Consider the following 26882-nt stretch of genomic DNA (forward strand, 5'->3'; position numbering starts at 1 on the left):
CCTGTACATACATGCAGCTAAGTTAAGGATGTTTACCAGTCAGATCTACCGGATTTATAGGAGATTTTTGCATGCAGAAATGTGATTCCAAAGAGTACTCCTATACACTTACAGCTAAAGTAAGAAGTATTTCTTATCAAAAACAGACATAAACCAACACAATACCTTGAATTGTTTGCTAGACTTTTATGTTTATCTTTACTACTTATTATAAGAACCGTGTCTATCTGCCCATAGTCAGGGTTGGAGCTAAGGATAAAAGATTGTTTCATACAGGATTCGAACTCTTGACATTCAGCTTCGTGGACTAACATACTAGTACTTGCACCAAATGACCACCTTATGGTTGTTCAGAGAAACAGTTCTTTATCAGCACACTAGGCTGTCAGGGTACTAGTGCTAATTCACTACATCGTCATACACACAAAAATATTTTTTTGTATTTGTATATATCGAGAGCTTATAAGAAAGTTATGGAGTATATATGGAGGTTTATTATGTTATTCATTTTGTAAAGTGAGATGCAGCTGTGCGTTTTGTTTTGTATCATACATTATTTGGTACCTTTTATGTTTGTTGCAATTCAGAGTACTTTAATTTGTGTTACTTGTGTTATTGGACAACAATTTGTGCGGTGGACAATGCATGTTGTGGCATGTGTCATTATTGTGTTGTTGTATGCTTCTATTTTAGAGATAACTTTATGCGTGCTTTAGTACTCATTTTGTAGACAACACTACAGCTTATCTCGACAATGGGTACTCTTATCTCAATAACAGACTGTTCAGATGCCCATCTACACAGGTCTGACCTGACTGAGAACGAGAGTGAGCTTTGTTCCCAGACCGCTCAATTACAAGATTTCATTTTTATATTCATTGACAGGTCTGTTTACCAACAATTCTTTGACATTTGTTGTTCAGTGTTAGATATTTATTGACAGGTCTGTGTCATGCCTTCTGTTGTAATTTCTCACATTTAATGGAAACTATGCTGGAGAAACTAAATGCTAGAGAACCAGCATTTGAGGTCACCTGGTCCCTTTGTTAGCTCTATAATTATGATTTTTCAGATGTTTCGCTCTCATAGAAGGCCTGTCATTGGATCATGTAGAGTCGGCAGCTGCCAGAGCTAAGGCTAACTATTCTGAAGCTATGATTGAAACACTGCTCAGATCAGCAGTTTGCTCCGTCTTCCAACAGACCTCCACCAGTTTATTTAAGGTTGGTACAGTACGCAGCTCTCCAGCAGCTCCACTAGCAAACACTTGTTTGTTCTTGACAATAAATCATTTTAATATGAAAAAGACACTAGTAAAAGGTATGTCTTGCAGCCAGCGTATGAGAAGATATGGAGATACATGTCAGGCAAAGTCTTTGAAGTGATTGTTGCTGGTCGACTCGCTGCCGCCATGATATATGGAGTAGCGAATGCAAGGCCTTCCATGGTGCTACCTCAGGTCATACCCTACTGTTGCAAGAATATTCTTGAGCTTACAGCTAGTGAGTATCTTACCAAGAAATACGGTTTTAACTCTTTGATGGGGTGCGGTGACGTTTATGTCATCTCCGTTTTGCCCTCTCCCTCCCTTTGCACTCTTCCAGGGCAAAGTGACATTAATGTCGCCGGCGTCAGCATTTTTATTAAAACATTTTTTTTATATACATCTGAGTATCCAACGTAGTTAAACATGGCACAACTTTAAACAAAATATATTAAACTGAATTATTACCTATTTTGATTGGGTTGCTTTCAGAGTTTTGATAAAACCCGAAACACATTGGAGTTAGAAAATGGACCGGACAAATCTAAAGATAATGTGTCAAATTTCGACCTTGGTGACTTCAATTCAGAGTCTAGTTCTGATTACTATAACAATCGCTATTCTCAGGGACACTCATCACTAAAATAATGGCTACCACAACAACAAATGCAAAATAATTAATTGATATTAATGTAATATAGTCATTATTAGTACCATATGGTGAAGAATTTTTTACCGATAACTTTTTATTGTGTGTTTATAAAGATCAAATAAACCGTTTTTGAATTATGACCAAAAAAGTGAACGTAAAACATGGATAATTTTTTCGAAATAAATTTGTTCATGAATGATGAAACTCAAAAAATATATTTGCCCACCAAAGGATTAAATGGCAATATTTGACTAAAACTAGTTAGTTAGGTATAGAGTGATAGTGTGTCATGAGTAGATATTTTACCATTGTATATAAGTTTGGGTAACAAGAAGCTTGTGACCATTTTTTCACAGTTTGTACTCTGATATATTTATAACCAAACTTTTAAATATGGTTTTAGTTATTTCCAACGTCTTCTTTGCATGCTGAAGCAGTCCTAAGTTGAATCAACTTTTCCCATAAGAAGGCATGGTATTTCGCTTAACTTAACCATTCAAAAACCGACCATAACAGTGCAGATAACTACTGCGGGTGATACAGGAATAAGACAAATGTGATATTATAAACCAGTCTAAAGAAAGATATAAAATAAATTATAAAGAAATAATGAGAATATGATTTTATTGTTACTTTATCTTAGAAACACTCAAATATAGTTGCGGGTTGGGCAATGGGTAGGTTTGGAAAGGGGTGGTTATAGAGATACACATCGTAAATCACTGTAAACTGGACAAACTTCACACTAACATATGATAATTTATATTGTATTTAATTTTTTTTCTTTTTTCAATTGTCACCTTTAGTCTCTTTAATATTACAAATGCAATTCATCAAGAAACTTGAGCGTTACACGGTTGAAACTTGAGCGTTACATGGTGGAAACTTGAGCATTGTATGGTGGAAACTTGAGCGTTACATGGTGGAAACTTGAGCATTGTATGGTGGAAACTTGAATGTTACATGGTGGAAACTTGAGTGTTACATGGTGGAAACTTGAGTGTTACATGGCGGAAACTTGAGCGTTACATATTGGAAACTTGAGTGTTACATGTTGGAAACTTGAGTGTTACATGGTGGAAACTTGAGCGTTACATGGTGGAAACTTGAGCGTTACATATTGGAAACTTGAGTGTTACATGTTGGAAACTTGAGTGTTACATGGTGAAAGTTAAGCGTTACATGGTGGGAAGTTGAGCATTACATGGTGGAAACTTGAGTGTTACATGTTGGAAACTTGAGTGTTACATGGTGGAAACTTGAGCATTACATGGTGAAAGTTATGCGTTACATGGTGGGAAGTTGAGCGTTACATGGTGGGAACTTGAGTGTTACATGGTGGGAACTTGAGTGTTACATAGTGGAAACTTGAGTGTTACATGGTGGAAACTTGAGTGTTACATGGTGGAAACTTACTTCAGTTGTAGGGTTAAATATTTGTTTAACTTTGGCACATGATGGAACATTATTGATGGAACATTTGCCATTGATAAATTTTAAAATTCATAAAACATGTTATGCACAGTTTTATATGATGATATTTGACTGTAGATAAAGATGTTGCCACAGACCCAAGAACTGATAACTCACTCCTTTGGAATATGCTGCTTTTATCAGAGGTTAGTTTTTGTTTACGTTTCTTGACTTCCGGTGAAAAGCCAGATTATGTAAACACATCAGATGTAGGCTCTACCTTTATGAAGTACTCTACGGATAGGGGGTGCATAAAACAGATTCTATAGCAACATTGTATGTTATGTTATCTAAAGGTTTGTCTACACTATATTACTTAGCAGGTTTGTTTTGCTCTGTTATCTAATGAGTTTCATGTATGTTATTCTATCTAAAGGAATGCTCTATGTAATTTCATCTAAAGGATATTTCTATGTATTTCTATCTAAAGGATAGTTCTATGTAATTCGATTTAAAAAATAGTTCTATGTAATAATTCTACCTAAATAAACAAATGTTCTATATTAGTTTAAAATTCATCATAGAAAAAAGGTTTTGCGGCTTGTTTCACTCTTCTCTACATTATTGCTGTTTTGTAGTTTCAAAGCTTTTTTCATCGCATCCAGCCACTCTCATCACTCCACTGGTATCAGTTTCTCTGACTGACACACAGATTACTCATCTTCTACTAACTCTGAATCTGTTGTAGGTCATTAGGCCTGATGGTTCAGAACTAGTCAAGTATGTTAAGGAAATCACTCTGGTGCTAGAGAGAACGCTTCATATGACAAACTTCACAGCCCATACATTTGCCTGCAACACACTGGAACGATGTTTAAAGTCACTGGCCTTTATTTACCCTCGTGATGTCACCAGTATCAGCAGTAAACTCAATCAACCTATAGCAGAGTATCTTCCTATCAGAGTGAGTTTGAGAGTGACTTCTATTGGAAGTGAATTTAAAGCACATCAATTATATAAGTACTTTTATCATATAATTCAGTACATCTGAGTCTTGGCTTTCGAATGAGCCTATATTCAATACACAAAGAATAATAGAACTATAAAAAACAGGGTTTCAAAAGTATGTCCTGCAATAAAAAAACAATTGATTGTGAATCCCACAATGTGATGTCATAATTATCATTTAACCTTAGGTTGTCAATCCCTTTTGCTGCCATTGAGGCTGCGCTTTTCTGTGACAATCGGTGCTCTTAAACCCAGAAAGCGCTAATAATAAACTAGCATTCTAGATAATCAACGTTGCCCGGGGATCGTGCTATCGCCCGACCAATACAAACACATGTTTTGGATTAATATATTTCAGGTGATTGTTAGAGTTTGCTTTTTCATCTTTTGTTCATTTTATACATTTGTAGTAATTATTATCACACCATTTTATATGATGGCACTGTTTGTCCCCTACAGAAATTATTAATAACTTGATTAATAACTAATTAGTAATTCAATATCAAAAAGAAAAAAATCTAAAAATTAAAATATTTATATTTTATTATATTCGAATAAATTATATGGAAGATAGAAAACAGGTGTATTGGACAGTTAAATTCATCACTTTTTATATGATACTAGCTTATAGGCAGATTAAGTTATTTACAGTAGGCTTCTCTATTTTGAACAATCCCGGAGTGCAGTGAGGCAACCCCAACGATTGATGCAATTCAATTGACTTCTACAACAGAATTAAACAAAAACAGAAATGACTACTAACAACATAACTGGTTGTTAACCACCCATGGTGGTAAAGGTAATGAAATCACATCGACTAAATGGGTCGCGGTCACAGAAACCATGGTTAAGTCGCAAATCACGAAGTTGAGTTATCCGACTTAAAAGTTACACTAACTGAATTTATAATATTGGTAACGATTTTTGTAACACGTGCATATGGACCAATCAAAGAGTGATCTTTTTGAATCTGAAGTCAGTTTAGATAATAAATGTCTTTAACCCTCGGGAAAAAAAACTTTAAACCGTTGCTATGCTAAACAGGAAGTACTGAAAAATGGCGTCCAACAAACGTAATCGTTTCTTTTTCGCCGATTTGAAAGATAATTCTGACATTGTGGACACTTATAATGAGTACTTTGGTATTCCAACTGATGTCAAAAGCAGTGAAAGTAAAGGGAATGACGATGATATATTCCTAACAATTCGTATAAGATTGTTACAATATTTAATTATAAGAATAATTATTCGATTTTTAGATTATTATAAGATTTAATTATAAGTATAATTATTCGAATTTACAAGATTGAAGTATATAGTGACCGATGGCGTGCAACATGTTACTGTTATTATTTTTTTAAAGATTTTGTTGATCATACTACGGTTGTGCTCAATATCGCGGTACTGTCAAGCCGTTTTAATATCTGCAAAATTAAGTAATAGGCCTACATTTTCCTATAGATATACAGCTATTACATTTTCTTATAGATATACAGCTATTTCTATGACAACCAGCTAAAATCTGTTTAGATTTTTAAATTCAGCATAATGTTTTGGATATAAAGACAAAAATCTAGATAAATATCACAGCCTTTTGATATTGGTTACTATGACGTTTTGAAATGTACACAAAATTGTGCGGTGGTTTTCGTTTCTCAAACTCTAACACCAGTTTTCTCAGAACTATGTTTTTGCACTAATGGTAAACATGCATTCAGTTTATTGACCATAAAATCTGCTGTAATTAAGCTAGAATCAAATTTTTTTTGCAAAATAACTGAGAATTTTCTCCTGCTAGTGTAGATAACTCTAAATCTTATAATCCCGGCTTAACCGTGGTTTCTGTGATCATGACGCAAATTGTGACCTGCAGTGGCGGGGCCCTAGGACTATATGTAAATTGCACTAATCTTGCAAGATCACGCAATGCTTGAAATTAATTAGCGTCAGTCGTGCCCCTTAACATCACAATAAAAAGAGAAGGCTAGTGCATAATATCTTCGGGAAAATATAGTATGATTCTTGGAATCTGAGTTATTTATCATAAAAATAATCTGTACATGGAGATCTAATCACACTAATTCCTTTGTCATCTTCATTTTTTCTCTGGAGTTGTTCTACCTTCTCCTGCCACTAGTGTCATTATCGTGGTTGATAAATATAAACAGTAAGTGATAAAAAAAGCGGTAAGAGCACACAACACCGAATATGAAAATTGTGATGTCATAATGTCCGAGCCTATACCATTGAACATTTCTGCAGTAGAGCTCTGGGGAAATCTTATAAACACCAACCAATGTCTGTCTCATCATGTCAAACAATGGCTCATTTGAAAGCCAAGATATTGAAGAACCTGAATAAGCTGAAACAGTACTTATGTAATGGATGTGCTTTAAGAGAAAAATTGGACTACATCTAGTAGAGTAAAAGGAGTTTGACCATATGAGTATTTTATTCAAATGTAACAAGCTACAAGTACATGTAGATGCATTTTGAATTTTGGCAAATTTAAATCCAGAACGTCAAGTTTTGGAACTAGTTTGCGTCGTCATAAGATAATGTTTTGCACCTCAACATAGGTATTTTATTTCTTTTTTCAAGTGATGTATTCCAATCAGACACTTTTTAAACAGTGCAACAGTCTTTTCTTTTTGTTTATGCCTAATAGTTCACTTGTACAACAGGACTGGGGGATGGTGTGTATAGTTCTCTTGTACAACAGGACTGAGGGATGGTGTGTATAGTTCACTTGTACAACTGGACTGGGGGATGGTGTGTATAGTTCTCTTGTACAACAGGACTGGGGATGGTGTGTATAGTTCACTTGTACAACAGGACTGGGGGATGGTGTGTATAGTTCTCTTGTACAACAGGACTGAGGGATGGTGTGTATAGTTCACTTGTACAACAGGACTGGGGGATGGTGTGTATAGTTCACTTGTATAACAGGGCTGGGGATGGTGTGTATAGTTCATTTGTACAACAGGACTGGGGGATGGCGTGTAACCAAGAAGACCTCTGTATTGACTGGCACATACCGGACGAAGAGGAGTTGAAGTGCTTCCAGGCGATGGTGAGCAAGATTCTGCTTGATGAGCTCAAATACCTGGATGAGACAGAACAGTACGAGAGGGAGGAGCTAACAAGAAGACTGCGTGTTATAACAGAGTGTATAAAAGGTGCAGGCAAATACATGCCTCCTTTAGATTCTCAAACACACACACTGTGAGTGTACTACTTATTCTTTTCTCAGCCAAGATAATGATCCTCCCTCTTTAACATATCGTTACCTTTCTTTTATTTCCTCGTTTGCTGACATAGATGCTGCTATGCGAAGGTTACACTCCGTTACCTAAAGCCTCCTTTATGACCTTGTTAGCTCATAGTCTATATATATAAAACCTCAGTTTATATCTCATCTGGCTTATTCTGTCTAAATTTCTTAATATGACTAGACATTCACAGGTCAGTTGCTGCAGGATATCGAATAGGAGCTACATTTATTCATGGACTGTCCTCCCATGCATGCTTTCACCTCGATATCTCATGTAAAACAACTAAAATAGTTGTCATAAGAAATGCCTAAATGTTATATATGACTTCATTTGTTCTTCAGAATTTCTCACTTGGGCACAAAATATATACAAGCTTGATAGCCTTCTGACCTCACTACTGCGGGTTGGGTGTGGGACCGTTCAAGTAAATTTGTTCGATAGGAAGCTAGTGAGTCGTTGTTGCTTGCTAATGATTTGGTTATATGTAGAATACTAGAAGTGTATTTGATCGAGTTGTTGTTTCGTTTATGGTTTACTTTATATTCCTCGAGTTATGTGATTCTGTTCAGCTAAACAAGCTTATAATTGGAAAGAAGGCTATTATAGTTTTATATTCATAAATGATTTTTGATATTAAATGCTTTGTTCCAGGAAAAGCAATTATTTCAAGCACTGCATACATGCAACATCGATTGTAGAACTAGGTTTCTAATCTTGCAGGAATGCTTGAGTGTTTTATATCTGTTTGTACTGTGTTTGTACTGTGTTTGTACTGTGTTTGTACTGTGTTTGTACTGTGTTTGTTGATCGATTGTTAAAAGTTGAAAATGTTAAATTCTAGGTTTTGCTATTGTCTCAGTGTCATAGTGGTGTTTCACAATTACTAGCAAATTATAATTAAATCAAGGCATTTCAACTTTTTAAATTTGTATTAAAGCTGCAAGTAAACTTATGGTTATAACTCGTCTAACGGTGTTGGGCTTTATATCCGTGTGGTCTCACTGTTTACTAGCTGATTCGATGTGGTCGTATGTGCGCTTGTAGTGATGATGAAGGATTTGTACCCAGACATAAGTTTGCAGTTAGAGGAACTGAACAAGCATTTAAGCTCAAGCTACATGGAGAGAATGCAAGAAACCGAATTCTACACACTGTACGTCCCCTTCTGAGTAAGTATTTTATGCAAATCCCCCCCGGGTCATGCCCTATATATCTTCTCATTGGTAAGTACAACATGCATATCTTCATGGGTAATGTTCAGTATACAGTACATATTTTCATAGGTAAGTGGAATATACTATGTCTCAGTAAATGGCTTTTACATACGTATGAATGCATTACTATAAATTTAAATACCACTTGCTTCCGGATAAGTACACTGTAACACATCTCATTTGGAAATACTATGCACAGATTCTCATGCTTTTGTACATCACTCATATCATCAGTGGTAGGGGACTCGTATGTTCTTAATGGTGTGATTGCATCAAATTCTCGTTGATTCTAACAAAAAGTATCAATTTTTTTTCTATCAGTTGATATGTTGTTTCTTGTTTTAGGCGATCTTATTGTCAAGATATTTTAAGATAAAAATTGACAAAAAATGATCGCTGTAAAAACGCTCAGAAAAAAATATGTGCCCAGACTTGTTTAAAATGATGTATATAGTGAAACAGTCTGTCTCTATCTCTCGTATTTGCATCGGCTATTGCGATAAAAGTCTAGTCCTACGCTGCTCTATTGGCATATATTTTATTTCATATTTGCTCAGACAATTTGGCTAGAATAAAATTTTAAATCCAGTTACAGATACATTATTATGAATGTCTCAAACGCTTCAAGTAAGGGAAATTAAAAAATTTTCATATTAGTTTTCGCTGCATGCTATGTAAACATTTGAGTACCGACTAGGATTCTGCCAGTCTATGGTAATTAGGTCTTTGTATAAGCGAAGTTTTCAGTTGCTACCCACACCAGAAACTAGTTACTAAATGAAATAGGCAAGCCGCATCTTTGAAGAGATAGAGTTCGAATATATGGCGAAACCAACTGCATCCTTAAAAAAGTCATGTATAGTAAACGTTATCGAGTCATTATTAGTATCACTATGCAGAAAAAAATTTACTGTTCACATTTGACTAGTTGATTCAAGTACAAAACAGATGGTTTTATGAGTTGACCAAAATAGTGAATGCAAAACAGCATCAATTTTTTTGAAATAAATTAACCCACCGATTCTGGCAAAGGGTTAATAAAGCCATTCTTGCACCTGATTGGCGGTTTGTGGACTCACCTGTTTTCACTTAGTAGCGTGGAGCATAAAAATTTTTGAGCACCTAATACATGCATTTGGTCCGTTGGAATTGAGTCGAGTTATGCAAAAGTACCTTTCAATACAGCTCTGATTACACTTCATACATCCATCTATCAAACAAGATTTCAGCTCAGGTGGCAACAGGGCTATGATGTATTCAATATGTTCTGCAAATCATGTTTTGCATTATCTTCAACAATATTATTTTATTATATAATGTTTATAAGCCAAAAAGTTTTCATCTCGGTATATAGTTTTTATTAAAAACATCCATCCAAGTTGTGACCACTCAAATAGTTTTGGCTCATATAATTGACAAATTAATCTGCTGCTGCAAACTCAAACAAACATATCATGGTTTGTGCAGCACACATTCATGTCTCTCTTTCTCATTTATGGCCGTTTTCAGACTGACACAACTGCTCCGCTGGTGGCACCACATAAACATCCTGTAATCAATAAAACAAATATGATAAATCTTTGCTATTCATAAATATGTCGTTCTAACGCGCATTTGCTGAAAGCTTTCAATTTGGGAGTTAGATAGATCGAGAGTATAATTTTCAAAATAAATAAATGTTTAGCAAAAGCATTCGTACGCCAAGCCAATAATTCGAAGCTTTGTTTCTGGGAGTTAAAGATGAGCATTGATCAATCAATTTTCTTCATTTTCTGCAAGTGAGAAGTGAATATAAATTTTAATCATAAATCTAATTTACTAGCTAAAACTGTCAAAGAAAATTTGAAGCAAATATTATAGCTAGGTGAAGCGATAAAAAAGTTATGAAACGATGGTTGGTGATAACAAAAGTTATAATTTTATTAATTAGTAAATGTATTCATGGGTACTAAAATTATCACCTTTAGTATATACATAGGAGACTCATAGTTGAAGATAAATTTACCTCCATTCTCCTATCTTCGTCTGCAGCATAACACTACTGACGCCTGTCATAACACTACTGACGCCTGTCATAACACTACTGACGCCTGTCATAACACTACTGACGCCTGTCAGCTCTAACCATAAGCTGTTTGCCATAATCTTGAAACACCTGATGCTCAAAAACTGAGTCACCTTCGCTGGAACTGGAAGCATTATTACAATTCTGTTGTTCGTCAATAAAATGTATCGATACAGTAATTCGGTAAATGATCGATGTCAATTAATTCAGTAAATTATATAACGATGTCAATACACGAACTAGTAATTGAGTAAAATCCCTTACGACAAGAATCTTCCAGATCACAGACAATGTGTTTTACAAGCGATAACATTTATTATTTAGTACAGCCTTATTAAGTAGACCCTATGTCCCCTCATGAGTATCGGGCATATACACACCTCCCCGTACCCGTTTGTTTAGTCATAATCATTCTGTTAATCAGTGTATGCTAAATGCTGTTGAGACTCAAACCTACATATATGTTTCGACTGTTTTGTTGTTCGTAGTGAAACTGTTAGATAAGGTGGCTGATTCAGCCAAGCCTCTGCACTCCATCTGTACCGTGTACAAACTCCTGCTCTTTCACTTTGGATCAGACTCGGAGTCCCTCGAGATCAGAGCTTCAACAATCAAGGCCGTCAAGAAAACCCTAGAGAATCCAGTAGGTATCTGTCTCCCTAATGTTGGGAGTCATGTTATAGTCTAGTGTACTAGTCAGTGTGCTCATTGTCCAGGTTGTGACTTCAAGCATGTTTAGCTGTTACAGGGTCCATATCATCAAATTAAAAAAAGTGTTTTATTAGAAAGACAAATTTTTCTATTGCGATTATTTTTGATGTTTGAGGTGATCTGACTATCAGGATGTTGCTAGATTAAAATTGGCAAAACTTGAATGCGATTAAAAGGCTCAGAAGAAACATATGTGGTTAAACTGCTCCTAACAAGATGTTAGTAGTACGGGATATTGTTTATGAGTGATAAATATACGGTCTCATCTGGTACTTATCTGTTTACACAGCATTTAGAGGAAAACAATGTTACAACTTCTAACCAACCTATCTTTAAATCATTTAAAAGATCATTTAATTTTTAAGATCATCTTTTAATCATTGTAACAATCTGAGCAAATGCAAATATAATATACAGTGGAACTTCAGTTTCCGAACGCTTTGGTTCTCGACCGATTCGGTTTTCGACCAAAAAGACTGAGATTTGTTCGTCTTGGATCTCGAACATAAATTCGGTTTTTGACCAAACCAAATCATGCGCATTGGAATTGGGACAGCTCCGGAAACACCATGGAAACATTCGTTAACAAAGGGAGAAGCAAGTTACGATTCATAGATTCTTTACAAAAAGGAAGGAACCATCTGGGACGATGTCTCTCTATCGAAGAGATTTGCTAGGGAGACAACTCCTCCAGTCGCGTTACCCTAAATTGTTTTGGAAAAGGATTCCTCTTCAAAGATGTGAAATAAACGTGCCACTGCTGTTTATATTTCTTTTTCACACCATGTTCAATGTGAATGATCTGTTGCATTTTTGCTGTTTCATTATCAATTTTTACAATTTTTGGTATCGTATCTTAACTTAAAATGTTTTCGATGTTTTAAGAGCGAAATATATGAAATGTTTACTCTTTGTTTTCTTTTTTCATCATAGATAGAAAATCTTTCATTAAAATTGAACACGATCTATATCTACCCGTTTTTATTTATAGTATGTAGTATACAGTACATTTTATGGTGTAAAATGTTTAAAAAATACTTTACCGAAATTGTTTTCTCGACTTGGAACGGATTAAAATTTACATACATTAATTCTAATGGAAAATTGTTTCGGATCTCGAACAACTCAGTTTTCTAACAACCTTCTGGAACGGATTATGTTTGAGAGCCGAGGTTCCACTGTACTGCATTAGATAAGGGACTAGCCATGAGACTGCAGTAGCTACACAGGAACACAAAGTAGCCATAAAGGAACACAGGACAGAGGAACAGGACAGAGAAACCTGCCTATGATAGAACATCTTTAACTTAGTTGATGTGGCAAAAGCCGTGTTTTTAATAGTGATATTCATTATTTCAACTAAGAGTCTAACAAGAAAGTGATCCTTTCTGCATGATAGTTGTTACTTTTAGCCTGCTGGTAATTAGTATCTTGGTAGTTGATGTTTTTTATGCTTGGATCTCTATTTGCAGCACAAAATATGGCATCTACCCCATTCTTAGTAAGTATATTATATTCGTGTAAGCGGCTAACAGAAGCTATGTTGTAGCTGAAACCAGATGACGGCAACATACGCTACGTTCAGGTACAGAAGACATATGTTTTGCTGTGCAGGGTGATGCATGCCCAAGTCCAATTCCAACCGCCCACAAAACTACATGTTGATATCTGTCAGGATTTGGTCAAGCTGGCCACCAGCAACTATGATGACGTATGTGTTAACTACTTTTGAGTTGAGTTGTTTTATTCAGTTATGAAGAAATGATATTCAAAGCATGTAAGCTAAATGTTGTTAAACCCTGAAAAGGTTGTGTCATTCTTGTTTTTTCTCAAACTGTGTTGTTGGGTTTAAACTCCTAGGTATATTCTCATACACAATTTTGATCAAATAATAATAATTCTTTGACATTAGTTAATAATTGGCCAGTGGTCGGGTTTTGGCATCATCGATTGTGATTTATTATCTCTAACATAGATAAACATATTCTTATAATTATCTTTCCGTTAGTATATATAGTATATGTATACAGTATATATACATATATATATATACTGTATACTATATATATTATATAATGTATATAGTATAGTATATATACAGTCAAACATGGATAACTCAAACTTCACGGGACCGAGTGAAAGTGTTCAAGTTTTCAGAGCGATCAAGTTATCAGAGCCATCAAGTTATCAGAGCACTGTCATAAGTCCATGTATTTATTAGTAGATACATGTACATATACAAACTATAATATAAATCAAAAGCATGAATGGCTTGTTTCAAATTAAATGCTTCTAATGTAAAGTTTACAAATTTTTATTAGAAAGTATAGATTTTTCTATCACTTGAGATTTGTTTGTTGTTTTATGTGATGTGACTGCCAGGGCGTTTTCAGATTAAAATTGGCAAAACTTAATCGCTGTTGAAATGCTCCGAAGAAAAGACATATTTTTTTTAGTGTTTTAACCCCGTTTTAATCAAGATCAATTTTGCCGATTTTTCTTAAAGTTTATGTGAAGGTTACCTCACTTTTCCTAGTCTTCTTAGGACCATCACTAAGCGAATGTTTGGTAAAAATCAAATTTCACCTAACCTCTAGGAAAGCCGTTGACAAAAATATTTTGCCGATGGTGGTAATAACGAGGCCTACGAACTACTAAAAGTTGGGGTTTATCACTATGGCTTGAAATAAAGTGATATTCTAAAGCGATAACAACCGTCTCGGCAGCTGTTGGGCAAAAAACTGTTCGAGTTAACGAAGTTGAGGTCGAGTTATCTGAAGCAATTTATCATTGCGTGGGAACGGACCAAACAAAACCGTTCGAGTTAACCATTTGTTCGAGCTATCCGAGGGCGAGTTATCCATGTTCAACTGTATATACATATATATACTGTATACTATATATTATATATATAGTATATATATGTATATATATATATATATAATTTTTTTTTAAACAAAAAATCTGAGCAGAGTGCTCAATGATAAAATCAGAGCAAGTTCAAATCAGTATAACTGACTATCAGACTACCTTAGATAAAATACTTCACTACTAGTAATAAAGTGTTTTATCCAAAGTAAGAGTCTGTTTTACTGATTTACATATATACATGTATATATATATCAGCTGTCTTTTTCCTTCATAGGTACAAGCAGCAGCTAGATCAGCTTTGGGCAAGTTTTTTAATTTCTTCAAAGGCACCCAGAGACTCGTTATGTCGACTGTGTGTGATCTTCTTATAACTCCACCCCCCAATGTTAGCGAAGAACAGTTGAAGGTCAGTTCTTCCTTCCATGAATGAGACTAAAGTCATTTCTTGAAAATCTTACGTGTTATTTAGCTACTAAATAGTTCTCAAAGAGTCTCACTTAGAATATCAAATATAGAACATAGAATAAAATTGAATGTTATCTTAAAATAGTGTCGACTCAAAGATGACTATGAATAACTAGTTGAATACCTGGCATTGTTCGGGTAATAAAACAAGTACCCGATGAATGTGAGTAACCTAAGCTAGTAACATAAGCTGATCTAACTTTATACCATCATAAGAGCCAGCTCATGATTGAAGCTCAGTGTCTGAAGCCAGCTCAATAATTGTTACATAACGCGTAATGATCTCTGACGTAATCATGATTTTCAAGCTAGTAGTAACCAATGGTATTTGCCCAAGCAATTTAAAGATGTGGTTGCGTCAAGTTTGAGTTGATCTTAAAATAAAGCTTTTTTTCTCTATCGGGGGTCCTACCACACAAAGCTGTCGTCAGAATAGTCACTTTTAAAATCACTGTCGTCACTTTTAAAATCACTGTCGTCACTTTTAAAATCACTGTCACCTTTTTCAAATTGGTAACCAAAACAACCTCTTTCTTCACATTCGTTATTTTAATACAAATATCTATACTGGTGGCACTGGGTTGCGTTAAAAATCTGAAACTCGCTAGGTTTGAACTTCTGCTAACCAAAAGCATGGCTCAACCAGCGACCTTCACAAACATATTAGTGATGTTTGGGAGCGTTGCTGATTACTCCGCGAAGAGTGACAGCCGTCTTAGGTTTTTAGAGCTATATTTCTTGTACGGAAAATAGACCGAGATTGCCTTTAATAATCACTGTCAGTCACAGACTTGGAAACGGATTTGCTATCAATGTCGTGGCATTTCATTGCTTTAATTATTTGGCAGTCTATAAATGCTGGGCCAGATGCTTCAAACCAAAACTAGTGAAGTTTCGGTTGACCGTGGTGATTTATGAACAAATAATAAGTTAGTAACGGTACGGCAACACGTAACAAAATTTCCGTTGGTTCTAACCAAAATCACGAAATGATTGAAACACACAGAATTATTCTGCGCTGCTAGAATCGTGCCAACGAGCACGATCTCAGCAGCTGTTGCAATTAGTATAGTCAAAGAGACGTATAATGACACACAATAGTAAAATTATAAGTGCAAATCAACATAGTACACACGATGCAATTGCTTAAATTGCGTTATTGAATATATTTATTGTTTGGACGCTATAGCTACAATTTGTTTATTTTTTAATTATATTTTCTTTTTAGCAGCAAAAGTTTTGTGGTAGAGAATGTCGACATCTCTAGCGCAAACAAGTCAGTTGCATCGTATTTACTATGATAATTTTCTGTAATAATTTTCTTGTGTGTCGCATTATGTTTTCGGACTACGTATATCTTAAAATTTGCTAAAGTCGTGTTTGCTAACTAATAATAGCGCGACTTAGACAGTTACATCGTGTGTTCTATGTTGAAATGCTTCCGTATTTTTATTGTGTGTCACGGTACATGTCTTGGACTATACTAATTGCTAAAGCTGCTAGAATCGTGCTCGCTAATAATTTGTTTAATCTGTTAAAAGCGTTTCGTCGACGAACTCGGTGGGCATGCACAGCTCAAATAATTCTGTGAATTTTGACCGATTAATTCTGCGTTTTTCGTGATTTCGGCCAGAACTCCGAACCAACGAAAAATTCGTTACGTGCAGCCGTACCTTTAGTAATCCTATTTACGCAATCCTCGTCACCTACATTGGTAAATGGTCGTCTCGTCTGTCACTTTTTAAATATCCCTGTCGTCGGGTCGTCAGAATCGTCACAAAACATGGGAGGACCCCCTCTATCAGTTGATATGTTGTTTGTTGTCTTAGGCGATCTCATTGCCAAGATATTTGAAGATTTAAATCGAAAAAAGCTGATCGCGGTAAAAACCCTCAGGCCAAAAAAACATGCCCAGACTTGCCCAAAATGATGTCACGCGTGATATATCTGTCAATATATCTCATATTCACATCGGCTATTTGCGATAAAAGTCTAGTCCTACGCGGCTCTATTGGCATATATTTTATCTTGTATTTGCTCATGTTGGCTAGAATAAAATTTTAAATCCAGCTACAGATGCATTATTACCAATGCCTCAAACACCTCAAACAAGGAAAATTAAAAACTTGTGATATTAGCTTCTTCTAAATGCTGTGTAAACATCTTAGTGCCGACTACCAATTCTACCGGTCTACAGTAGTTCTGTCAAGCAAACTAAGTAGAATAAGGTCTTTGTATCGGCACAGTTCGGTCGCTACCCACAAGAACGATATACAGCCTCCCAAAAGCCCCAGCCACATTATGCCCGTCGCCTATCTTGGGGGTGGGGCTGTATCTCATTGCCACCACCGAAAACTAGTTTCTTACTACCGTAAGTAAAATAAGCAAGCTGCGTCTTTAAAAAGAATATACATATGGATAGAGTTTTAAGGATGAGAAATCTGCTGCAAACTGGATTTGAACTCACATTTTCCAGTTCTGCGGACATCCATATACCGTATCCAATTCACTACAATATTCTGCAAATCATGTTTTGCATTATCTTCAACAATATTATTTTATTATATAATTTTTACAAGCAAAAAAATTTTCATCTTGGCATAAAGCTTTTATTAAAAATATTCATCAAGTCGTGGCCACTCACATAGTTTTAGCTGATACAATAAGACAAATTTCATCTACTGCAGCAAACTCAAACAAAACATCATGGTTCATGCAGCACACATTCAAGTCTCTCTTTCCCATTTATGGCAGTTTCCACACAGACAAAGCTGCTTCGGCGGGTGGGACCACATAAACATCCTGTAATCAGTAAAACAAATGCCATAAATATATGTCATTCATAGATATGTCATTCTAACGCGTATCTATTGAAAGCTTTCAAATTGGTAGTTAGATAGATTGCGAGTGTAATTTTAAAAACGAATAAATGTCTAACAAAGGCATAAGTACGCCAAGCCAACGATTCGAAGCTTTGGTTTTGGAAGTTAAAGATTTGCATTGATCAATCGATTTTCTTCACTTTCTACAAGTGAGAAGTGAACATCTAAAGTCAAATCATAAATCTAATTTACTAGATAAAACTGCCACAGAAAATTTGAAGCAAATGTAGCTACGTAGGTGAACCGATAAAAAATTATAAAACGATATTAGTGATAGCAAAAAGTTATAATTTTATTAATTAGTACATGTATTAATGAGTACTAAAAATATTACCTTTAGTATATTCATCAATCTAAGCCATTGTATTGCTAGATGCTATGGATTAAAAAGAAGCTGTCAAGAACTCACTGTACATACATATCTTGCAGGCGCAGGAAATTACATTTTAGCCTCAAACAGGGTAATATAATCTGAATGTAAACTCAACAGTATATCTATAGGAGACTCAAAGTAAAAGATAAATTTACCTGCATTCCGTAGCACTTTAACCACCTGATGCCCAGAAAACTCGGAGTCACCTTCGCAGTAACTTCACAGCAATTTTTACAATTCAGTTGTTCGCCAATAAAACGTGTCGATCGAGTAATTCATTAAAGTAACGATGTTAATTAATTTAGTAAATGTCGATGTCCATGCGATTTAATAATAGAGTAAATTCCCTAAATTTGAGATCACAGACAACGCGTTTTACGAGTGATAACATTTATTACGACCTATATAAAAATTTCTTGCTGATGATTGGCTAATGAAGTGACCTTATATTTATCGCTCGTGAACTCTTTTCAGATGTATCACTAGTTACGTCATGAACGAAGCGCCCGCTGGAATGTGAGCTTTTTAAAAGATGGCCTCATTCAAATGTATATATCTCTGGACAGGATTGGTCTACAAAGTCAAAAATGACATCAAACTGTAGCTGATGTTTTAGCCTTTCATTGGTCTTAATTTCATTAAATCGACCTTTTTGATGCAACCACATCTTTAAGCACAAATAAATGAGTATGACCACAATTATTCCTTTGTATAGCAATGTAGCCACTTCACCCAGAGTATAGAATGTTTGCCTGCAGACCTAGAGGTTCGGACTTCAAACCCGGTGCATACTGGATTTTTCATTCCGAAAACTTTATTGCTTTAACACTGGACACACGAATGACAAACCATCAACAGACAAGCGACAAGTACTAAGATTTACATATATGTATATGTAAATCTTAGTAAAAATATATATATAATTGTGATGACAGGTAACAGGCCTACTACCAGAATGTCTTACTAGAGAGGTCATAGCAACTTCGACATTTCAGCTCAATGCGTTAATCTAAAACTCATTACTATTGTGTTGCCCAGCTAATAGGCATTCATAATCACATTATTGCATTGTCACAGTGGGAAAATGCAGAGCATTTAAATAAAAAGGAAAGCCCAGTTTGAAGCAGAAGAACAGAGTTTTATGTTATGGATTGTACATATATCTCACAATCAAAGGCGCTACCATCATCTAAATATTAAATGATAGTCAATAAACCAAAAGTTGTTGCTGCTATTACTGCTGCTACTACCAATACCATTATTGTAATATGTAATATACATACTATTATTGTCGCAATTAGTACAAAAACTATAGAGATTTGCTGTGCGAGTTCACATCCTGGGCAGCAGACTCGCTAAATATGTAAGCTAGGAGAGATTTAAGTCATATGTAATATACATACTATATGTCATTTCCTATGTAATATAGTTACTATTTGTCACTTCATATGTAATATAGTTACTATACAGTAATACTTCAACTTACGAGTGCTCTAACGTACGAGAAACTTGAGATACGAGCCAGCTTTCAAGCAAGTTTTAGCACTAACATACGAGCCTTGTTTGAGATACGAGCACTTGAGTCAGTTGCCAAGTATGCTGGAGGTGTTTTATGAGAACAGCATCACTCTGTATCTTTCAACTGCTCAGGTTATACTGTTGTACCGTGTTTTTTTGTGCACGATTTTCTGTGCAGATTTATGTGAATTAAACGTACTGTGCGTAGACCAAAAGTTTGCCAGTAAAATGAAAGATAATACAAGAAAAAGCAAATGATAACAGTTGATATTAAACGGAAAAAATATTGAAAAACATGCGAAATGTGTATGCGTGATTGAGCTAGCTCGGCAATATGACAGAAATACATTCATAATTATCAAACAGAAGGATTATATTCAGGGCATTTAGTTTGCAAAAGGACTAACCATAGTTTCTAAACCGTGCAGCAATCTTCACGACCGCTGATGGCATTGGACAAACAATTGGCCGGTGACAGCGTAACTGAAACGATGCTATGTGAAAAGGCCGGCGCTATTTATCCAAACTGTTTAATAGACATTCGGACAAGCTGGCTAGTGGTCGTGCATTAACCATTTGCGACGACACCTGTGTTCGTCCTAATCGCAACATGTTGCAAGGGCGACAAAGGCAAACGTCCTTAGATAGGTTTATTTTAAAACGGCCGGCTAGTCGTGAAAGCGAAAAAAAGGAAAAATTTCTCGCTAACCAGCGAGAAACTTCAAACCATGAACGCTGAAGAAATTTTAATTACGTTTAGTTGAAAATGAAAGTTTGCTTTTAGGTTTGCTTCTAAGTTTGTCTTTTAACACTTTGATAAAATCCAAATTTATCAAAGTCAAATGTTGTAACGAAGGATAACTTATATCTCCCTCCCTGGCAAATGCGAGTGTTAACTGCTATTGTATGTATTTAATTTTACATTTTAATTAATCACATTTCTTTGCATTATTTTTTATTTGTTGCTTTTTGAAAGCATGTAGTACGTAAGGACAATAACCAACATGTTCTTTCTGTTACAATATCTTGTTTTGAGTGTTTTATTTGCTTTTTTTAGAGTATGGAAACCAATCAATATATATTTAATTGTTCTATATATAAATAAATTGCACCAACATGCGAGTAAATTGACATACGAGCTCAGTCTCGGAACGCATTAAGCTCGTAAGTTGAAGTATGACTGTATGTCACTTCCTATGTAATATAGTTACTATTTGTCACTTTACATGTAATATAGGTACTATTTGTCACTTCCTATGTAATATAGTTGGCCATAGTTGCTATTTGTCACTTTACATGTAATATACTGACTATTTGTTACTTCATATGTAATATAGTTACTATTTGTCACTTCATATGTAATATAGTTACTATTTGTCACTTCAAATGTAATATAGTTACTATTTGTCACTTCATATGTAATATAGTTACTATTTGTCACTTCAAATGTAATATAGTTACTATTTGTCACTTCATATGTAATATAGTTACTATTTGTCACTTCATATGTAATATAGTTACTATTTGTCACTTCATATGTAATAGACATAATATTTGTCACTTCATATGTAATATAGTTACTATTTGTCACTCATTCATATTGCAGGGTGCTCTCAACCTCGTACTCAATACAGAGGGTGGCAAGCCAGGTAAGTCTATGTGTATGGCTACACGACGAGATTTTGTCATCATCCGCTCCTTATGGCCAGCGATCGCACAGGCTCACCATAGTGAGAAGCCACACATACAACAAAAAGTTGACAAAATCATTGCAAGTATGGAAAAGTCATGTGAAACGATCCATTTTGACTTTGTGGTGAGTCAGAGTAGAGGGTACTTGGGTCATTATCTCAGAAACCATGGTTGTCGGGTGTGCGAGATTTGGAGTTATTTACATTAGCAGAAGAAGAAAATTCTCACAGTTTGCAAAAAGAATTTTGATTTTAGCTCAATTACAGCAGATTTTATCGTCAATAAACTGAATGCACGTTCACCATTAGTGCGAAAACTTAGTTCTGAGAAAACTGGTGTTAAAGTTTGAAAAACGAAAACCAATGCACAATTTTGTTTACATTTCAAAACGTCATAGCAACCAATATCAAGAAGTTGTGATATTTATCTAGATTTCTGTCCTTGGATCCAAAAATTATGCTAAATTTAAAAATCTAAACAGATTTTAGCTGGCTGTGATAGAAATAATTGTATATCTATCAGAAAATGTATTACTTATTCTTAATTTTGCAGATATTAAAAATGGCTTGGCAGTATCGTGACTTTGGGCGCAGCCGTAGTATCACCAACAAATCCTTGAGAAATGTAATAACAGTAACTTATTGCACATCATCAGACACTATATACTTCGATCTTGTGAATTCAAATAATTATTCTTATAATTAAATTTAATAATAATCTTATAAAATTGAATAATTATTCTCATAATTAAATATAATAATCTTGTAAGAATCATTAGGAAAATATAATTTGTCATTCCCTTTGCTTTCACCATCAGTTGGAATATCAAAGTACTCATTAAAACTGTCCAAAATGTCGGAGTTATCTTTAAAATCGGCAAAAAAGAAACGATTACTTTTATGGGATGCCATTTTTTAGTACTCCCTGTTTAGCATAGCAACGGTTTTAAGGTTTTTTTTCGAGGGTTAGCGACTTCTATTGACTAAGCTGACTTCAGATTCAGAAAGATCACTCTTTGATTGGTCCAGATGCACGTGTTGCAAAAATCATTACCAACTTTATAAAATCAGTTAGCGCAGCTTCAAAGTGGAATCACTAAGCTTCGCGATTTGCGACTTAACCATGGTTCCTGAGATCGCGACCCATTTTTAATTTTTATGTTGCCTTTTATAGTGCCGGCTGATTTTGGCTTTGAACTTACATCCGCTACTGGATGGCCTCTTTAAAGAATAGAGAAAGCATAATATTTTTATGCTTTATTATTTATCTTGAGGTGTTGACTGATGTTCTAAAGAAAGAATCAAGGAGATTGACCAACCAGAAGCTGAGATATAGCCAGCCAAACACAGGTCTACCAAAAAACATAAGTTTTTTGGTAGTCATCAATATATGACGTATGAAATCGACTCGTGTGCCATTGGTCAATTAAGCCAACTAATGCGCTCTCCTATAACAATCACGGCGTTTTAATTGGTTTAATCCCTGGAAGTATAGAACAATCAAATTGGGCCTAACAATCATTGCTCTGAGAATTCCGAACCAGTCCCTCTGACGCGTAGATTGGTTTTAGAATAAAATAATTACACGCATCTATTATTTCGCAACATTCTGCTATCAATTTCTACAAATTATATTAGTTACATCATTTATTCTCCACGCAGTTATATTATTATTTTGTATAATATGCATTATGATTATAATATTAATCATAAAAAATAATCATAGATAAGATAATAGTTCAATAGAAAAATCAAATCAAAAGTTATCGTTTTCTTTTTTTACAGCAAGAGCAGCACGGTCAAGTTATTCTTTTTAAGATTATGGCTGTAGTGAACTTACAGTCTGTTAATAGTGACGATAATCATGAAAATCAACTAAATGCTGCGGTAGATACACAATAGAAAAATGATGAATGAACAAAAATTCACATTCTCATTTCTTATTCTAAACGACATGCAATCGCGGATGTCGCATATAGACTATACACGCGCCGTTCGTTGAACAAAGAATCTTCGGAGCATATCCGTGGAGATCGAGTTAAAATTTGAAGCACAATAGTCAAAATATGCTCTTCTGTTTTGACAAATCACGTCGAGGGGTTGTGGGCAAATGCCTTTACCACATAATGTTTGCTTGATTTTCCTGAGAAACCAGAGCTAGTCTGTAAATTATTTACTATCGCGAGTAGCTTTTCACATCTCAGAGCCAAAACAATCATTATACGTAACAGCGGTAAGGGTGCACAACTCCGGCACATGAACATTAAGTCGATTTTATACGTCACAGTTTTCGGGATTTTCGAAGGGTTTTCCTCTGATTCTTTATTAGGTAGACCTGTGTTTGGCTGGCTATATCTCAGCTTCTAGTGGGTCAATCTTCTTGATTCTTTTTTTAGAACATCAGTCAACACCTCAAGATAACTAATAAAGCATAATAATATTATGCTTTCTCTATTCTTTAAAGATGAACTTACATCCGCTTCTGGATGGCCCCTTTAAAGATGAACTTACATCCGTTACTGGATGGCCTCTTTAAAGATGAACTTACATCCGCTACTGGATGGCCTCTTTAAAGATGAACTTACATCCGCTACTGGATGGCATCTTTAAAGATGAACTTACATCCGCTACTGGATGGTCTCTTTAAAGATGTACTTACATCCGCTACTGGATGGCCTCTTTAAAGATGTACTTACATCTGCTACTGGATGGCCTCTTTAAAGATGAACTTACATCCGTTACTGGATGGCCTCTTTAAAGATGAACTTACATCCGCTACTGGATGGCCTCTTTAAAGATGAACTTACATCCGCTACTGGATGGCATCTTTAAAGATGAACTTACATCCGCTACTGGATGGTCTCTTTAAAGATGTACTTACATCCGCTACTGGATGGCCTCTTTAAAGATGTACTTACATCTGCTACTGGATGGCCTCTTTAAAGATGAACTTACATCCGCTACTGGATGGCCCCTTTAAAGATGAACTTACATCCGCTACTGGATGGCCTCTTTAAAGATGAACTTACATCCGCTACTGGATGGTCTCTTTAAAGATGAACTTACATCCGCTACTGGATGGCCTCTTTAAAGATGTACTTACATCTGCTACTGGATGGCCTCTTTAAAGATGAACTTACATCCTCTACTGGATGGCCCCTTTAAAGATGTACTTACATCTGTTACTGGATGGTCTCTTTAAAGATGTACTTACATCCGCTACTGGATGGCCCCTTTAAAGATGTACTTACATCTGCTACTGGATGGCCTCTTTAAAGATGAACTTACATCCGCTACTGGATGGCCCCTTTAAAGATGTACTTACATCCGCTACTGGATGGTCTCTTTAAAGATGTACTTGCATCCGCTACTGGATGGCCTCTTTAAAGATGAACTTACATCCGCTACTGGATGGCATCTTTAAAGATGAACTTACATCCGCTACTGGATGGCATCTTTAAAGATGAACTTACATCCGCTACTGGATGGCCTCTTTAAAGATGAACTTACATCCGCTACTGGATGGCCCCTTTAAAGATGTACTTACATCCGCTACTGGATGGCCCCTTTAAAGATGAACTTACATCCGTTACTGGATGGCCTCTTTAAAGATGAACTTACATCCTCTACTGGATGGCCACTTTAAAGATGAACTTACATCCGCTACTGGATGGCCTCTTTAAAGATGAACTTACATCCGCTACTGGATGGCATCTTTAAAGATGAACTTACATCCGCTACTGGATGGCATCTTTAAAGATGAACTTACATCCGCTACTGGATGGCCTCTTTAAAGATGAACTTACATCCGCTACTGGATGGCCTCTTTAAAGATGAACTTACATCCGCTACTGGATGGCCTCTTTAAAGATGTACTTACATCCTCTACTGGATGGCCACTTTAAAGATGAACTTACATCCGCTACTGGATGGCCCCTTTAAAGATGTACTTACATCTGCTACTGGATGGTCTCTTTAAAGATGTACTTACATCCGCTACTGGATGGCCTCTTTAAAGATGAACTTACATCCGCTACTGGATGGCCCCTTTAAAGATGAACTTACATCCGCTACTGGATGGCCTCTTTAAAGATGAACTTACATCCGCTACTGGATGGTCTCTTTAAAGATGAACTTACATCCGCTACTGGATGGCCTCTTTAAAGATGTACTTACATCTGCTACTGGATGGCCTCTTTAAAGATGAACTTACATCCTCTACTGGATGGCCCCTTTAAAGATGTACTTACATCTGTTACTGGATGGTCTCTTTAAAGATGTACTTACATCCGCTACTGGATGGCCCCTTTAAAGATGTACTTACATCTGCTACTGGATGGCCTCTTTAAAGATGAACTTACATCCGCTACTGGATGGCCCCTTTAAAGATGTACTTACATCTGCTACTGGATGGTCTCTTTAAAGATGTACTTACATCCGCTACTGGATGGCCTCTTTAAAGATGAACTTACATCCGCTACTGGATGGCATCTTTAAAGATGAACTTACATCCGCTACTGGATGGCATCTTTAAAGATGAACTTACATCCGCTACTGGATGGCCTCTTTAAAGATGAACTTACATCCGCTACTGGATGGCCCCTTTAAAGATGTACTTACATCTGCTACTGGATGGCCTCTTTAAAGATGAACTTACATCCGCTACTGGATGGCCCCTTTAAAGATGTACTTACATCTGCTACTGGATGGTCTCTTTAAAGATGAACTTACATCCGCTACTGGATGGCCTCTTTAAAGATGAACTTACATCCGCTACTGGATGGCCTCTTTAAAGATGAACTTACATCCGCTACTGGATGGCCTCTTTAAAGATGAACTTACATCCGCTACTGGATGGCCTCTTTAAAGATGTACTTACATCCGCTACTGGATGGCCTCTTTAAAGATGAACTTACATTCGCTACTGGATGGCCTCTTTAAAGATGAACTTACATCCTCTACTGGATGGCCTCTTTAAAGATGAACTTACATCCGCTACTGGATGGCCTCTTTAAAGATGAACTTACATCCGCTACTGGATGGCCTCTTTAAAGATGTACTTACATCCGCTACTGGATGGCCTCTTTAAAGATGAACTTACATCCGCTACTGGATGGCCTCTTTAAAGATGAACTTACATCCGCTACTGGATGGCCTCTTTAAAGATGAACTTACATCCGCTACTGGATGGTCTCTTTAAAGATGAACTTACATCCGCTACTGGATGGCCTCTTTAAAGATGAACTTACATCCGTTACTGGATGGTCTCTTTAAAGATGTACTTACATCCCCTACTGGATGGCCCCTTTAAAGATGAACTTACATCCGCTACTGGATGGCCTCTTTAAAGATGAACTTACATCCGCTACTGGATGGCCCCTTTAAAGATGAACTTACATCCGCTACTGGATGGTCTCTTTAAAGATGTACTTACATCCGCTACTGGATGGCCCCTTTAAAGATGAACTTACATCCGCTAC

At 35.9% G+C, this 26882-nt stretch overlaps 1 protein-coding gene across 1 annotated transcript in view; it reads left to right on the forward strand.

Annotated features, from left to right (window-relative positions):
* Window positions 1–26882, forward strand: part of LOC137399285 (proteasome activator complex subunit 4B-like) — a 77374-nt gene that overhangs the window by 26292 nt on the left and 24200 nt on the right. The window contains exons 11-21 of the mRNA XM_068085323.1: window positions 731–885; window positions 1073–1223; window positions 1334–1502; window positions 3468–3535; window positions 4078–4293; window positions 7324–7562; window positions 8657–8781; window positions 11380–11534; window positions 13152–13313; window positions 14748–14879; window positions 21318–21527. Coding sequence (XP_067941424.1) covers window positions 731–885; window positions 1073–1223; window positions 1334–1502; window positions 3468–3535; window positions 4078–4293; window positions 7324–7562; window positions 8657–8781; window positions 11380–11534; window positions 13152–13313; window positions 14748–14879; window positions 21318–21527 — 1782 coding nt within the window. The remainder of the gene's footprint in view (window positions 1–730; window positions 886–1072; window positions 1224–1333; window positions 1503–3467; window positions 3536–4077; window positions 4294–7323; window positions 7563–8656; window positions 8782–11379; window positions 11535–13151; window positions 13314–14747; window positions 14880–21317; window positions 21528–26882) is intronic.

This window comes from Watersipora subatra, chromosome 7 (assembly GCF_963576615.1).
Source record: "Watersipora subatra chromosome 7, tzWatSuba1.1, whole genome shotgun sequence".
In the NCBI taxonomy this organism is placed as follows: Eukaryota; Metazoa; Bryozoa; class Gymnolaemata; order Cheilostomatida; family Watersiporidae; genus Watersipora; species Watersipora subatra.